Source organism: Podarcis vaucheri (assembly GCF_965113315.1).
Source record: "Podarcis vaucheri genome assembly, chromosome: 14".
NCBI classification, from domain to species: Eukaryota; Metazoa; Chordata; class Lepidosauria; order Squamata; family Lacertidae; genus Podarcis; species Podarcis vaucheri.
The window spans coordinates 36,638,102-36,654,611 of NC_138752.1; the positions used below are offsets into that span (position 1 = coordinate 36,638,102).

Sequence of the window (16,510 nt, forward strand, 5' to 3'; positions counted from 1 at the left end):
ATGCATGACAAGAAGTCAGTAAAGACCGTCTTGCAGTAAACAGAAAAGATCAACAATATCGATTTGTCTGGGCTGGCTCCCCCTTACCTCTCGTCCAGCTCCTCCAGCCGACTCTTCACCGTATGGGCATTGTTCTCCTTGGTGATCTTCTGCAAGAGGTAAAACGTCTGCTGGAACATCCGCAGCAAGTACTCCTCAAACTCCACAGGCACACAGTTCTTTGACATCAGTTCATTGATGCAAGACATGGCAAGCACCCCAAGCTGGCCACGCTCTTGATTCAAGACAGAGTTCTGGCTGCCGCCATTGAGGGAGGACATCTTCCTGGCTCGGGTGTCACAGCCAAAGCGGGCAAAATGGAATATGGTGGTGAGGAGGGAAGGGGTGATGCTCGTAGACAGAGGGATCCAGCTGAAGAGGTGGGCTAGACACTCCAATGCCAGGGAACAAATGTACTCGCTCTCTGTGTCAAGGACGGGGATTGGCTGGTTCAATAGTTTGGCTGTGCTGGGACTCTGCAACAAGCTACGTAAAAGGTCACCTGGGGAAGGGAAGATCGAAACCAAGTCTACTTGTCAGAATTCACATGGATCAGAACCAAGCTCTTTTTGGTTGCAGAGCTTTTGACCATTTTGGCACAGAAACCAGGAAATACAGATCTGGTAAACTGTGGTCAGGATCTACCACCACCTACTATATTTTTATCCCATCCTTCCTCCATGGAGCTCATGGTGACATTTTACAAATATATATGTTTGACGCGCCCACACCCACACACCAATCACACATGTATAAAATTGGAAAAGTATTCTTCAACAACAAGCTAGTGTAGAGAAATGATAAATGGAAACATCAGCATTATCATTCATACTTCTGTCACTTGAAATTCTTATAGGACAACCCTGTCCTTTATTCTAACAGACTTGTTTTTGCCTCCAGCCGCATCCCTGTGGGGTAGGTGAAACAAAGGGATAGTAGCTGGTCCAAGATCACACAATGAGCTTCACTGATCACAGCAAGCCAGTCTCTTAACATTCATACAGCACACTTGACTGTTCAAAGCACTTCACATATTTTCTCTTGGTGATCCTAACAACAGTAAACTAGACCAGTATTAGCATTCCTAAATTTCATAATATGTGTGGGTGGTGGTGGTGTTGCGTAACATCCAGCTAGTCAAGGTTCTAGTTGAGGCAAAATTTGAATCAGGGACATCTCAACTCCTCACTCACATTTTTAGACGCTATGTTTTATCATTTCTGACTTTCCACCCACTATTTCACAGACTGAAGTCTCAGCTGTAGCTTACAGAAAGCTGCTCACAAGCATGTATGTGCCGAGGATTAGACTGAGGTTCCCAAACTTCCCAATGTTTTTCCATCTTCATGACATTTGGCAGTCCACAGCTGCACACTGAAGTCCCTTGATGAAGAACCTTTTTCCAGGTGCATATATTCTGAGCATCCATTCCCCTTTTCTGTTTGAAAGTTATGCTGAGGTTTAAGTAAGTACGCAGGGAAGCCTACTGAGCTTCTCCCCATTTAAATCATGCATTAGTCTGGACAGAATTTATTCAGCAAGATTAGGTTTTTTTAGTCACATCAACTAAGTTCTACTACTCTTCTCGTTTTTTTGAAGTAAGCAAGTATAAATTGCCATATTCTGGCACACACTCATAAGCATTATGAGTGGCACATCTGCCAAGAATGAGATGAATGAATGAATGACATCAGAAGGGTTCATTACAACATTGCCCAAGCAGCCAGAGTGCCACTGCAGCGTGGCTCCTTGCCACGTTGTTGGGTAAGTGTCAGAAGCCCTGGATCGTAAGAAAGGAATTTACAATACGGTTCCTTTCCAGCCAGGAACTAGGGCAATGATTGCACACCACGGACACTTCTCAATATGGTCCACAGTATAAAAAGGTGGTGTACTGCAGCAGCTCCCCTACAGCTTGAGAAATGAATTACTTTTCTTTAATGGACAACACCTCATAGTTCTTCCCACGTAGCTAGGTCTTAATCCGCAGTTTAAAAATCACTAATGATTAGTTCAAACCTTACCACTTTCTCCCGAAGTTGGAGATGGTGGTGGAGTGGCAGCAGTGACACTGTACTTATCCCAGATGCTTTCCAAAATACCTATCAGAAAAGAAGAGCAAAATCCCCAGCAATTGCATGAGAGTTCCCATTATACCACATTAAGTAACAGTTTCATGTAAACTAAGGCTGCTCCTGCACCCAGGGAAAGCATTGTTCCAAGCCTGACGGAGGAACTCAGTACATGCCTTGCAGCAGAGAGCTCCATATCGTTTGCTTAGGCATCACGAGAATTAATAGTTCTGCTGTATTCTTATGTCAGAGGAAGTTATGGCCTTTGTCTCATCAGGGTCTCATATTCTGTACTGCTTTAATACAAGGATGTTGCTCCCCTCCACCACCACATGTTTGTCTTTTCCACTAACCTGTGAGAAGCCCAAGGACAGTCTGAACCTGCTCCAGGAGCAGTTTGCGCAACTCTTCCTTCCTTGCTATGCTGAGGTCTTCCCGTGGACATGCCAACTCTTCCGATGTTGTCTTCAGCATGATCAGCCCAAGTGGAGTTGTTGCGGGGGATTGGATCAACTGTTAGGAAAGTCAGGTTTAAGTATTAGCAGACAACAGCTTCTTTGTATTTGGTAGATGAACTACAGAGTTCTAAAGAGGGGGACAATAAATTTAGCCTTAGAATGCAGACATCTTATCTCTACAGGAAAGCTTCTACATGCCATCTTCTAGTCCCAAACACATCAGTGGAAAGACAAAGTGGAAAAGGCAGAGCTATATATTTGTTGTAGTAAACAGAAGGGCAAAAATTACCTGGAATATTGAGTGAGAGAGAAAAGAAAGCAAAAAAATAAAAAATGGTACCAGCATAATACAGGAATTGGTCCTCCAGAGATGCACTCTGTTGTAACATGTAAGTGGCACCAATAATGAGTTTTTTGCTTGGGGGACATCCATTATGTGTAATGGCTACACAAAGTTGACAGACACTGACAAGACTGTTCACACATAACACAATACCTGCTTTTCCTGGCATGGAGATGGACTGCCACACCAGAATAAGCAATCTGTGAAGCCAGTCTAAGCAATAGTACAAATTTTTAATCATTTACTTGAAAATGCTAGCTCCCTGTGATATGGCAATTCTAATAATACAATGTGCATTTATAAAATGCTGTTTTCTGAGGGCAGTATATATCACATAATTCTAACAGTAACTTTGAAAGGTAGGCTAGTTTATTATATGCATATTACAGATAGCACTGAAGTAGAGATGGTGAGATTATTCAAATAAGAGCATAGCTAAACAAAAATTTTAGCTATGGCACTTGGGTTCATAGAATGCTCTCTTAACCAGCTTATACTAGAACTAAAAGTTAGCAGATTTTAGACAGCTGTGTTACTGAAGATGATATATTTATGTAAGACAAGCTAGGCTTTAACAAAATGAAAAGATTTTTAGGAAACACATCACAATTTTATCCTTTGGTTTCCCTTCAACAAGAAAACTGAAAATGTACTAACATATTAGGCCATCATTCCCTCTCTCAAATTTTTCATTTGGACATGCTCAAGAAAGCCGACTTCAGTCAAGGATTTTGTAAGGACTGCCTTACCTGTAAGATGTTTGTAAAGAAGTCATGGTAGAACATTGGCCAGTCTTGCCGGCCAATATCCACAATGACTTTGCAAAGTTTGTTCCTAATGAAGTAAGGCAGAGTTTTGTGGTGAGTCAAAAGAAGCTTGGGCAGGCAGCTGCGAATCTCCATTTTATCTTGTGATGGAACCCCAAGCCACATCTTGTTAATCAGGTTCTGTGGGAAGAACAAAAGAAAGTGAGGTGTCATTTTGTACTAAACTTGGGATCTTTGAAATATCTTGCTTATGGCTACTGTTAAGAGCTGACAGTCAAGGTATTAAACCTAGAGGGCATAATACCAAATCTAGGAAAATGCTGACTATCTGGAAATCTGCTTCAGAATATTTACTTAGTAATGGAATTAGACAGTAAAATATTTGCTTACAATTGAACGATGCATTCCCAACTAGTAAAGACGGGAAATTGTAACCCTACTAATTAGCACCCAAAGCATGTCCCTGTTCATGGCCAGAGCAGAAAATATTTAACCTTTCAAGACAGCTAACAAAAAACAAGGGATATATTTAATGGTGATCATTAATACTAAGGCTAGACTGAAATTCTTGGGAATTATCTCATAAAATGCAATAAATAAACAAGACAATGGAAATCTGTCTGCCAGAAGGAAAACCCATCTGTAAGAATAACAGGTGACCAACGTTTGCTATCTTTAAATCAGGGTTACAAAAATCAATTCAAACTCATCAACTCTGCTGCTATGTATGGAATAGGAAATACTCATAGTGCAAAAAGTTGTCATTAAACACAATCTGATGGTATAACGGAAGAATAATCTAAGGCAGCCTTTCCCAACCTTAGGTCCCCAGATGTTACTGGACTATAGTACCTATCATCCGCAACCATGATGGCTGGGGCTCATGGGAGTTATAGTCCAATACCATCTGGGGACCCAAGGCTATCCATACCCCTGGACCAGCTCGAATTATCACAACAGAGTTAATTGAGTGAAACAGAACTCGTAAGAGGCATGCTTTGAGCAAGTTTACTCTTGTCTAGTATCTTACCTCAAACACTGTCAAACTGTACATCATTACATAGTCATTTCTTGTGCTCGACAGGAAATAGAGGCAGAATCTCCAGGCGCCAATCTGCTGGGCAAAGTTGTTCAGGAGCTCCTCTGGTTAAACCCCCCCCCAAAAAAAACTGTGTTAAAATTAATAGAATTTCAAGTCATTTGGCAATTCTATAGCCTGTTCCAAATAAACTGCACCTTACACAGGAGGCAGGGAAGGGCTCACAGGTTATTATGCAACTGGACTTTGGCGCAACCTGGGGTACAAAATGTAGTACCTTCTTGAACATAAAAGTAAGGAAGCTCAGGACTGCTAGCTCTCTGCGTTTATCATCCAATGGTGGGAAGCAGGGAAGGCCAAGCAGCTTTCTAAAGGAAACAATGGGCTTCTGAATTTAGGTAACAGACATGGGAGTCTGGCAGGTCCAAGGATCACACTAGACATGATGGTGCTGTAAGACCAGTCTCTTTACTTGCAGCCCTGACCTGAGCACATGTCAAGCAAGGAAAGGGTGTGTGTCCTGTGTGCATTCTGTTTTGAGAACAAAGGAAGACATAGGGAAGGGGTACTAATTTCTCTCCATGTCCGCTGCTTATGCCGGGTTCATTTCTGGTACTTCTGGAAGACAAGATTGTGGGGAGTGAGGCAACCTGTGGAGGGAGGGGGAGCTATTTCAACAACCCCTCCTCCTCGTGCACCCCTTTCATTCTTAAAATTAGAACTCCTCCTTTACACATGATTGAGCCAAGTGCACTTTTAAAGAGGTGGGTCAACCTCTGCATCTAAATTTGACTCAAAACATCTTATTAAAAGGGAGTCAAGAGAAGGATAATAGGTTCTCATTATGGTTCACATCAGACTTGAATCACCCTTCCAATGACTGGATAATAATAATAATAATAATAATAATAATAATAATAATAAAATTTATTTATATCCCGCCCTCCCCAGCCGAAGCCGGGCTCAGGGCGGCTAACAACAATCAAATAATCAGTCAAATAATCACACAATCTAAAAAATTTCATTATAAAAATTAATTAAATCAAATTGATGGCAACCAATTAAGCAAAATTCTGTGCAGGTTGCCAGAGGAGGGAGTCAGGCTGCGCCCTGACCAAAGGCCTGGCGGAACAACTCTGTCTTGCAGGCCCTGCGGAAAGATGTCAGGTCCCGCAGGGCCCTAGTCTCTTGTGACAGAGCATTCCACCAGTTTGGAGCCGCAGCCGAGAAGGCCCTGGCTCTAGTTGAGGCCAGCCTAACCTCTCTGAGGCCTGGGACCTTGAGAATGTTATTATTTGCAGACCGTAGGTTTCTCTGTGGGGCATACCAGGAGAGGCGGTCCCGTAGGTACGAGGGTCCTAGGCCGTATAGGGCTTTAAAGGTTAAAACCAGCACCTTAAACCTGATCCTGTACTCCACCGGGAGCCAGTGCAGCTGGTATAATACCGGATGAATGTGCTCTCGCAGCGAAGACCCCATAAGGAGTCTCGCCGCGGCATTCTGCACCCGCTGGAGTTTCTGGGTCAGTCTCAAGGGCAGCCCCACGTAGAGCGAGTTACAATAATCCAGTCTGGAGGTGACCGTCGCATGGATCACAGTGGCTAGGTCAGGACGAGAGAGATAAGGGGCCAACTGCTTAGCTTGGCGGAGATGAAACCTAAAGATAATGGCTCTGAACCTAGCTCATGCCTCCCGGCAGAGAAAATTTATTTTGAAAGAGTCCTCTGGGGGCATATTGTGGTATGCAGACTATTCCCATGCTGAAATGGATGCAGGAGGCGGCAGCAAGTGGGAGAAAGAATGAATTTAACAGAGACATTTGCAGTTTTGCAGTTCCACAAGAAGCCAAATAACTCACACATACTTTCTGAATTCCATTTGTGCATTTCTGCTTGTGCATCTATTAAGTAAAACAAGGCAGAGAGTCTATAAAGCAGGGGTACCTGGCTTTTTGGGACGCGGGTAGCGCTGTGGGTTAAACCACAGAGCCTAGGACTTGCCGATCAGAAGGTCGGCGGTTCGAATCCCCGTGATGGGGTGAGTGCCCGTTGCTCTGTCCCTTGTCCTGCCAACCTAGCAGTTCGAAAGCACGTCAAAGTGCAAGTAGATAAATAGGTACCACTCCAGCGGGAAGGTAAACGGCGTTTCCGTGCACTGCTCTGGTTCGCCAGAAGCAGCTTAGTCATGCTGGCCACATGACCCAGAAGCTGTACGCTGGCTCCCTCGGCCAATAAAGCGAGATGAGCGCCACATCCCCAGAGTTGGTCACGACTGGACCTAACGGTCAGGGGTCCCTTTACCTTTACCTGGCCTTTTGGGGCCCAAGGACACATCTAGAAATCTAAAAAGTTGTTGCTGGCACCATAAAATCCTAATTTCCCAGAAGAACAACTGGGAATACTCAGAAGAGTAAACCCTCCCAAACAAGCCAGTCTCCTCAAGAGTCATTTTCTCCAAAAGATAATACAAAACAAAATTAAAGATTGGGAGCGGGGGGGGGGTCTTGGCAGTGATGCCCATGCGTTCCATGTTGGAGACCTCCACCTCTATGACAGCACATCATGTAGGAAATGCCATTATCGACTTGCCTGAAGTAGTAACAATTCCTTCTGAGTGGTTCACTAATTCACAGCTCAAGAGGCATTGTAACACATCTATTCATTCATGTAGGTTTTAGGGGGCTTCTAAGCAAGACTTGATCAAGCACAGATATTAGTACTTTGATTATCCAAATGACATCTGCCCTCCAGTCAAGGTAGGCCTATGTGTTTCTGAAAGCTTTGGTTGCATTCAATGAGCTTTAAGCATGCAGTGAAATATGAAATGAAGTGGACATATTAAAAATATACACTGGGTTGCATCCAATGGTAAAACTACTCAGAGAATATCTTAGCTGGATAAAACCCACAGATTTTAACTATGAAACCTGTTGCCATCCTTTCAGGTGTCATGCCTAGCCAAAGCCATTTGGTACTGAGGTTGGAGAATGTGGAAATGATACTGAGCTTACCGATCTCACGCTTCCTTTCATTAGTAGTGCAATTGTGGAAAAACTCTGTCATTAGACTCTCCAAAGCTCGCAGCGAGGCCTCTTCTGATGCCTGACAATGACATTTCAAGAACAGTGTTAACATTAGGTTCCCCTAGTTCAACCTAATATTGCTCTAGGGTTTTTTTCTTTAATTAATCTATCTATCAGGCTACCTATGTTGGACCTAAACACTCCTTCTACCTTTCTTCTCATGTTCTCCCATCCCAAACATTCTCCTCACAAAAAAATTTTGAAAAAAGAAAAACCCTCCTCCATCTTGTGAGCAAAATTATGCAGCGTAGATCCATTTAAGTTTTGTCTTTACAAGCATATTTGGGCATTCTTTTTACAGAATTTGGAAGTCTGGAGGCAGAGTACACAGAGCTCTTAATGGAATAAAGGCTCTGTTTAAGTACCAAAGCCAGGGTTTACAGATCAAGATTGAGCATACCTAGGAAGAAGAGTGCAGGGGAATTTGCACACAAGAGAGGAAGGGATGAGTATGGTGAGCTCAAAGAAGCCCGTCTAACAGGGCCTAAGGTTGCATGCACAACATACACCTTTAAAGTACAGTGGTACTCAGTTCCCAAATGCCCCCACTGTTGAACGTTTCGGAAGCCAAACACCGAAAACCTGGAAGTAAATGCTTCCATTTTTTAATGTTTTTCGGAACCCGAACATGTGATCCGGCTTCCGCTGAGTGCAAGAAGATTATGTTCAGGAACCGAGGTAATGTACATTCAAATCACATGTCCCCCCTAAAAAGAATTGTGGGCACTGTAGTTTACCCCTCAAAGAGCTACAATTCTCAGCAACTCTTAACAAACCACATTGCCCAGAATTCTTTGAGGGGAGAAATGTGCTTTGAATGTGCTCTAAGTTACACTGTGTACACAGCCTAGTCATCTTACTAATAGTTATGGATGAATAAGATAGCCGAAGTATTGTTAGAACAGGTAAGAATTTGCTTTTAAAATGTTACACAGAGAACGAAGCCTAACTATTGTTGCATTTTCAGTATTAAATGACAAAAGCAGGCAGTCAGAGCTCAAGGAATCCAGCATTGCACCTGTTCTAGGGAGCTTTCCAAGACTATGCCTGAAAAATATTTTTAGTTTTCAACATACAAAACTGCATTTCTAGAGTGCCCACTCCATTACAACTGGATTTCCTCAATTTCCAATGGAAAGTAGTGGTAAGGAAAAATATACTTAACCAGTTCTGAACTCAGAAACACCTTTACAAAAGCTACATTTAGACAGGCTTACACACTGCAGTTTGTATCTTAGCAACAGAATGCTGCATTTTCATATTCTCTTCATAAGCTTAAAATAGAAACCTATCCCTTAAGAATGTTTGTTGAGAGAAGGTTATTCTAATAACGATAAAGAATGGACAGTTGTCAAAACCAATCCTGCGTTTATATGCTCTAAGGACTCTAAGTTATTCTTTAATCACATTTTTGACAGCAGATGCAAAAGCAGAACCGTACACAAGATTTTCTACCATATTTTTTCTTCAGTTTTCTAAGCTATTTTGTATGCTATTACCTACAAATATTTTCGAAAAGGTTTTTGTTTAAAAATCTTTCCCGGCTCCATGCTTGGCCAGAATGCTCCTGTACTTCTTTGCCTTGCACTGGGATTCAAAATCCAAAGGGTCCCAGGTTCCACCTCCAGAATCTCTAAGTAGGGTTGGGAGGGACCCCTGTCTGAAACCCTATAAAGCTGCTGCCATTCACTGTAGACAATACTGTATTAATTGACCAACTGTCTAACTCAGGATAAGAAAAGAGGTCAACAACAACAAAAGATAACCTATTGCCAAGTACTGTGTCCCCCTGTAGCAGCAGACAAGGACCAGGTACACCTTCCAAGGTTACGTTCCGAACCCTATTCTGGCCTTCGTAGACACAATGCTGAGCAATTCTGGGAAACTGGGGTCTTTCCTAGCTTGCCATGGCTCAAACTGTTCCTTCTTTATCCACTTTTCTTACCTGTAAAATGGGAATCACAGCCATGCTGCAATTCTACCTGCAATTCCAGATGCACTCAACTCTGAATCCCATGTGCACTGCCAGACATTTACAAAAAGGATGTGTTTTAATTCCATCAGTGCATAATTCAAAATAAAAGGAAGCAAGAAGATTTGGGAATTTTTTTTATAATTCCTATCCTCCAGTGGGCTGGGTTCCCAGTGAGCTCTTTAGAAGACAAAAGAAACTCATTTTTTAGATTTCAGCTGCTATGTCTAAATAGTAGTGAAGCAACGTTAAAAACTGAGATATGAAAGCTAGGAGCTAAATGGCACCTTCAACCTAGATTATGGGCGCAACAACCGAATGTCCGGGCAAGCTTTTTTTATAATAAGAATACAAAACTGAAAATGAACTGCAGCTAAAATAATATGTTCATTTTTCACATGGCCTAGTCCTTCCCCTGCCCACCCCCACCCCCTAATATTCTTATGAGGGTCTCTTCTCCAGTCTTCAGAGAGTAGCTGGAAGTGGGAAGGCAGAAAATGGTCCTCCTTTCCTTCCACTCTGCAGTTTTAATCTGAAATCTTAGGTGCAGTACTGCGCCCAGAGCTCAGAAACTGCTTGCGCTAATCAAATTCCCTGTCACAAAATGTGCCTAGAGCGAAGACTGTAGTGAAGTACTCCCTGCACCCCCAAACACTGGGACTCATGAATTCAACCTTGGTTCTGTTGGAGCATGTGCTTGGAAATGGGATATTTTTAAAAGCTGTAACATTATGAGCACAAGCTGTTAACCTCATTTGTCTTCAATCAGCAGCTCAAAACAGAATATTGATTGCAACAATATATGAGAGGTAAATATGGCAAATCCTGACCAAATGCTAAACCACATGCTAAACCAACACTTGAGGCCAAGGGAAACAAGCATTTTCGTTGAAGCTCTAATGCACCTCACAGCCTCTGTCTCTGATGCTGCCTAGAAGGGCACCAATGGCAAAAGGGGGGCAGCCAAGAGAAGAGTGTGTGTTGTTGAAGGTGGATGGTGGGCAGCACGTGGGGGCCAGTCTCTCTGTGTGTGCGCACACCTGTTAGTTGCCCTTCCCATCCCCTTCCTCACCCTTCAGCCCAACTGCCATTTTCTCCTCACACCACCTTCAACCTCAATAAACCTATTTTCGTGTGGCATCATATACACCACAAAACTCAACAATTTGGGGGGCTGCTTTACTTTTTGAAATATGGCAAGCCTAGGTTAAGTCAAAGGCAACTATGGGTAGCGGTCTAAACCACTGAGCCTCTTAGGCTTGCCAATCAGAAGGTTGATGGTTCGAATCCCCATGATGGGATGAGCACCCGTTGCTCTGTACCAGCGTGGTGTGGTGGTTAAGAGCGGTGGTCTCGTAATCTGGGAAACCGGGTTCGCATCTCCGCTCCTCCACATGCAGCTGCTGGGTGACCTTGGGCTAGTCACACTTCTTTGAAGTCTCTCAGCCCCACTCACCTCACAGGGTGTTTGTTGTGGGGAAGGAAGGGAAAGGAGAATGTTAGCCGCTTTGAGACTCCTTCGGGTAGTGATAAAGCGGGATATCAAATCCAAACTCTTCTTCTTCTTCTCCTGCCAACCTAGCAGTTTGAAAACACGCCAGTGCAAGTAGATAAATAGGTACTGCTGTGGCAGGAAGGTACAATGGTGCCCCGCAAGACGAATGCCTCGCAAGACGAAAAACTCGCTAGACGAAAGGGTTTTGCGGTTTTTGAGCTGCTTCACAAGACGAATTTCCTTATGGGCTTGCTTCGCAAGACGAAAACGTCTTGCAAGTTTGTTTCCTTTTTCTTAACACCGTTAATACAGTTGCGACTTGACTTCGGGGAGCAACTCATAGAATGCGGTGTGGTAGCCTTTTTTGTGATTTTTGAAGCTTTTCCAAAACTTTTCCGACACCGTGCTTCGCAAGACGAAAAATTCGCTAGACGAAAAACCTCGCGGAACGAATTAATTTTGTCTTGCGAGGCACCACTGTAAATGGTGTTTCTGTGCCCTCTGGTTTCCGTCATGGTGTTCTATTGCGCCAGAAGCGGTTTAGTCATGCTGGCCACATGACCCAGAAAGCTGTCTGCGGACAAATGCTGGCTCCCTCAGCCTGAAGCTAGATGAGCGCTGCCCCCCATAGTCACCTTTGACTGGACTTAACCGTCCAGGGGTCCTTTAAATTTTTATCCAAAATACAAAGCTGTGAGCTTGCTTTATGTTGGGTAATCTCATTTATATTAGGTCTAATTTAAGACAAACAAGCTTTCACCTTCTCATCAACACAAATAAGCCTTTCTCTTTTCTGGTCTTCCATAGTTGTCAAACTTGAAAATCCTTGTTCACAACAATATATTGTGGAGAACTGCAGAAGAATAGCCCCTTGAAGTGAGGCGTGGGTACTGCTTCTGGTTGAATATATATATATATATATATATATATATATATATATATATATATATATATATATATATATATATATATATATATATTATTTTGACACTGTACTATACTATATTACAATGAAATGTTTAAATGTTTCTTTGATTGCCCTTGAATCTTCCTGCCATCCTCTCCTGCCTGCCACACCAGTGTGGTTGCGCTGTCACACCCTTTAAGAACCACTGAACTAACATATTTGATGTGTGCACGGTAATCATTTACAGCCTAATCTAACCACATTTTCCGCCTCATGCTACAATCTCTCTCAGATCCTGAAATAAATTTTACAGCACTTTTCAGCAGAGTAGTTCACAACTCCGGCTTATTTTCAGATGAAGCCTAAACTATAAGGAAGCCACACACTGTTTTAGTAGGGACAGCTCAGCATGCTTTGCAGCTAGATGAGAATTTATCCAAATCTGACATTCTAGCCCCTGTACTTGAGTCACCTTGAGTCAGATAGGTAGCAAACAATTCCACAAGTTTAGACTGCCTGTGTGAGGTTTCTTAACATAGCCTGAAATACAGATTTAGGTGCTCTTGAATCAGCCAGCCTTCTCTGAACAAGTCTGCATAAATTGGCATGATTTATTCTGATAAAAGTAATGGTATTCAAAATGTGAAGCAAACAAGGATTGTGGGCAAGAGAAAGGGTAGGCCTGATGCACTGTGTTTTCACAAACACACAATATCTTCCTTTTAAGCAATGGAGCAAAGGTTGCTTTTTTTAAAAGACAGACCCAAGTTTACTTAGAAGTGACATGGAAGGGGAGGGGGAACGTACACTAATCTTCAGCTGGAGGATCACGGTCTGATCAAAGGTAGGTCACAACAGGAACACTACCATCATGCAAATATATGATTAAATCTTTTTTTAAAGGGTCCCCAAATGAATGTTGGGGTTAAAAGTGGGTCTGAGAACATTGAAGATACCTGTCTTATTACATTCTTCTTTTGCTCCCTCCACACCCCCGTGATGAACTCAAGGGTTTCAGGCACAAACCAGACTCACATATGCTTAGCTTCAGCAAGGTAGCCACAGAATGTGCCTTCTGGCCACCCCCCTGGGATATTCAAGTAGTCAGATCAGGTCAAAATAATTCAAGAGTGCATCCAGCTTTAATGGAGTGCCCTCCACTAAAGAAAGGTGCTAAAGTCAGTCTGGCCAGATTTGAGAAGATTGAGGGAATCAGGTTTCTTATGTAGGCATACGAGCATATCACAGCACAGGTAATTAGTTGTTAGGGCAGTGCTTTGACAAGTACTCAAATGTTCTGGGTCAAGTTCTTAATTGACAATCACACCAGGGGACGTAAACTGAACCCAGCTCTCTTCTGGGGTTTCTCAGGATAGTTAGAACAGCATTCTTCACACTGCTCCTGGCAAATACAGCACACTCAAAAGGTTATCCAGCCAGCTAATAGAAAACAAATATTAACAGGCATTAAAGACATCCTTCTCCACCTCCACTTAGGCATATTTCCCCAGTTGACACATGCCAAAGCCCAACTACCTTTCTAAATCAGTGGCAAACAACATAGAACTTGAAAAAGAAAGACATAATACACTTCTTACCAGAAAGATCAATGACAAAGTGGGGACCGAAAACAAAGAATTGCATGGGGTTCATATTACTTGGACAAGCAGGAAAGCTGTTGTCACGGAACTGACATCGGAGCAAGAGGCGGAGGGAAGGCTCTCAAATGATGCTGGAGAAGGGCCCAGCAGGGAGAGAGGCAGCTCTGCAGATGGGGAAGAAAATCAGCGCAACACCAAGGATATAGAGGGGCTGATGGGGGAATTGGCGAGAGGGCTCCAGGACTCTTCACCGGACACCAGCGGGGAGAGCACAGGTCCTCCGCTACCCACGCCCACCCTGCGCAGAAGACTTCCGCGCAGAGAGAGTAGGAGGAGACTGGGTGTCAAACAACTTTTATGTTGGAAAAGATTTAAGAAACGCCTACTGACGGATTCTGCTAGCGACTGAGGCAGCCACGAAGTGAAGGGCTGCCCAGACTGAAAGGTTTAGCAAGGCAACAAAGCCTGGAGAGGCGGCAACTTACGCACGAGCAACCCATACACATTACAGCTGTCTTTGATAGCAGAGAGGAGAAATACTGAAATAACAGGCTCCAGTGGTTTTAGATGTGTGTCATAGTGAAGCTGTAATGGAGAAGAGCAGTGCCCTCTCATTACACACAGTACACAAAATACACCCAATATGTTTCCTCAGTTCAGTCTGCTTGTTCCACTATTTCTCCCTATGTAGATTCTTAAGCTACATTTGAGGAAGTGGGTGGAAGATACACATCCGTCACTTCAATAGTCAGACATGTTCAGTGAAAAAAAGCCTGAAGAAAAACGCTGAGCACCTGTCTGAGATGAAAACTTCAAATCTGGTTTTGCACACACATTTTAATCAGGGGCCCATCAATTTTGACTGGCCTTGGTAGTTGGCCACATTTCTGCTTGCCCTGATCCTGCTCCCCCTGAAGTGGCTTGCATGGCAGCTGCTCAAGGTCCATTGCAAGTTGTGGGGAAGGAAGGAGGGGGTTCCTCCTTCTTCCACAATGCTGAACTGCAAAAAGGTGACAGTTCATGCCCGTTGTGCTGAGTATAGACATTCCAGCAATCAGAGAAAAGTCTCGCGGCTCTCAAAGTATTTGCAAGGCTTAGGAAACCGCCAGGGAGATTCTCCATCCTTCTCGGTTCAGTAGTAGTATAGGAATTCTCCTTGATATTGCCCTCACCAGGTTACCTTGACTACAGTGTTAGAAACTGGGATAGAAAAGCTAGGAGCCAAATGGCTCATGGGACTTGGGTCGTGGGTGCCAAAACAGAATGTTTAGTTGCCATGGGGGGGGGGGGTCAGTAACACTTTATTTTTATTTATTTTGATAAGCATGAACAACTACACAATTCACATAAGTGGCACATTGTTAATATCACATTTTTTAACAGAAATTGTTAATACATGTTTAATTTGGTGTTTACAATAAAAATATTGGTATCGTACTTCAGTTTTCAAAACACTCTACTCTTTAATGTTTAACATACTGTCTATCCTTAACATATACATTTCCGTCAGCCAGCTGCAAAAAATGGCACCCAGACCTTTTGAGGTGCTCGCAAACAGAGAATCTTTAGCCATTAAATGCGCCTGGTGCCCTGCTAATTTCGAACCCTGCTAGTCTAATAGGTGAGTGCATTTGTGGACCTTCAATGTTAACCATCGTTACAGGGGAAAGTGGCATGAGAAGCAGGAAATAACTTGGGTATGACATAAATTATGGGAAGAAGTGATTGCTCTCCTGTACATGAGCCTGTTCAATAACTTATCCCACACGCAAGACCTTTTTGTCCCCTGCATTCAACAGAAACTTTTGAGTGGCACATGCTTATAAAGGTGAGACACAAAATTTCATTATAAATAAATAACATTAATTAAAACTTTTAGAGCTAGGGTACCACAGGTGCTAGGGCTTGCCGATCGAAAGGTCGGCGGTTCGAATCCCCGCGGCGGGGTGCGCTCCCGCTGCTCGGTCCCAGCGCCTGCCCACCTAGCAGTTCGAAAGCACCCCCGGGGGCAAGTAGATAAATAGGTACCGCTTACCAGCGGGAAGGTAAACGGCGTTCCGTGTGCGGCTCTGGCTCGCCAGAGCAGCGTTGTCACGCTGGCCACGTGACCCGGAAGTGTCTTCGGACAGCGCTGGCCCCCGGCCAATAGATGTGAGATGGGCGCACAAACCCCAGAGTCTGTCAAGACTGGCCCTTTCGGGCAGGGGTACCTTTACCTTTTACCACAGGTGCTAACCATACAAGGAACTATACACAAAGAAGTCATCAATTCTAGTCTCATCTCTGCTATGAACCTTATGGGTGTCTTTAGGCAACCTATTAACCTTTTATCCCTGCTTCCTCTCCACCACTGCAATGTGAGGATAAGAATATTGACCTATATATAAGGATTATTGCGATAACGTGGTGTAATGGGGCACAGGTTAAAAATTCCTGTCATGAAATTCAGTGGGGGACTCGGAGAGTCTTTATCTCACATCCTATCCTGAGAGGGCTGTTGTAAACTGGGATAATCCTTTTGAACACCACCGTAGGCTTCTGCAATAATGTAAGCACTCTAAATACCCTGCTCAGTGCTCTGCAAATGCTATTGTTGCCATCAACAATATCAGGATTTCACAATTCCGCTTGCCATGGCAAGCGCTCTGCTGCCCTCTGATGAGCCCCCAAGCTTCCTCCCAACCTTGGAGGAGGGACTGGAGAGGGAAATGGAGAGAGGGACTGGAAACATTCCC

At 43.5% G+C, this 16,510-nt stretch overlaps 2 protein-coding genes across 3 annotated transcripts in view; both read right to left on the reverse strand.

The window, feature by feature from the left end:
* Positions 1-6,063, reverse strand: part of PERCC1 (proline and glutamate rich with coiled coil 1) — a 76,929-nt gene extending 70,866 nt beyond the window's left edge. The window contains exon 1 of the mRNA XM_082199225.1: positions 6,046-6,063. The gene's annotated coding sequence lies outside the window, so the exon portion shown is untranslated. The remainder of the gene's footprint in view (positions 1-6,045) is intronic.
* XPO6 (exportin 6) overlaps positions 1-16,510 on the reverse strand; it is a 46,478-nt gene that overhangs the window by 26,573 nt on the left and 3,395 nt on the right. Inside the window, exons 2-7 of one of the 2 annotated variants that reach the window (XM_082199068.1) lie at positions 7,729-7,819; positions 4,710-4,822; positions 3,662-3,859; positions 2,465-2,624; positions 2,064-2,141; positions 88-149 (exon numbers count right to left, since the gene is read on the reverse strand). In XM_082199068.1, coding sequence (XP_082055194.1) covers positions 88-149; positions 2,064-2,141; positions 2,465-2,624; positions 3,662-3,859; positions 4,710-4,822; positions 7,729-7,819 — 702 coding nt within the window. Of the gene's footprint in view, positions 1-87; positions 542-2,063; positions 2,142-2,464; positions 2,625-3,661; positions 3,860-4,709; positions 4,823-7,728; positions 7,820-16,510 lie in introns of both variants that reach the window. The other variant, XM_082199067.1, reaches the window with a different exon arrangement.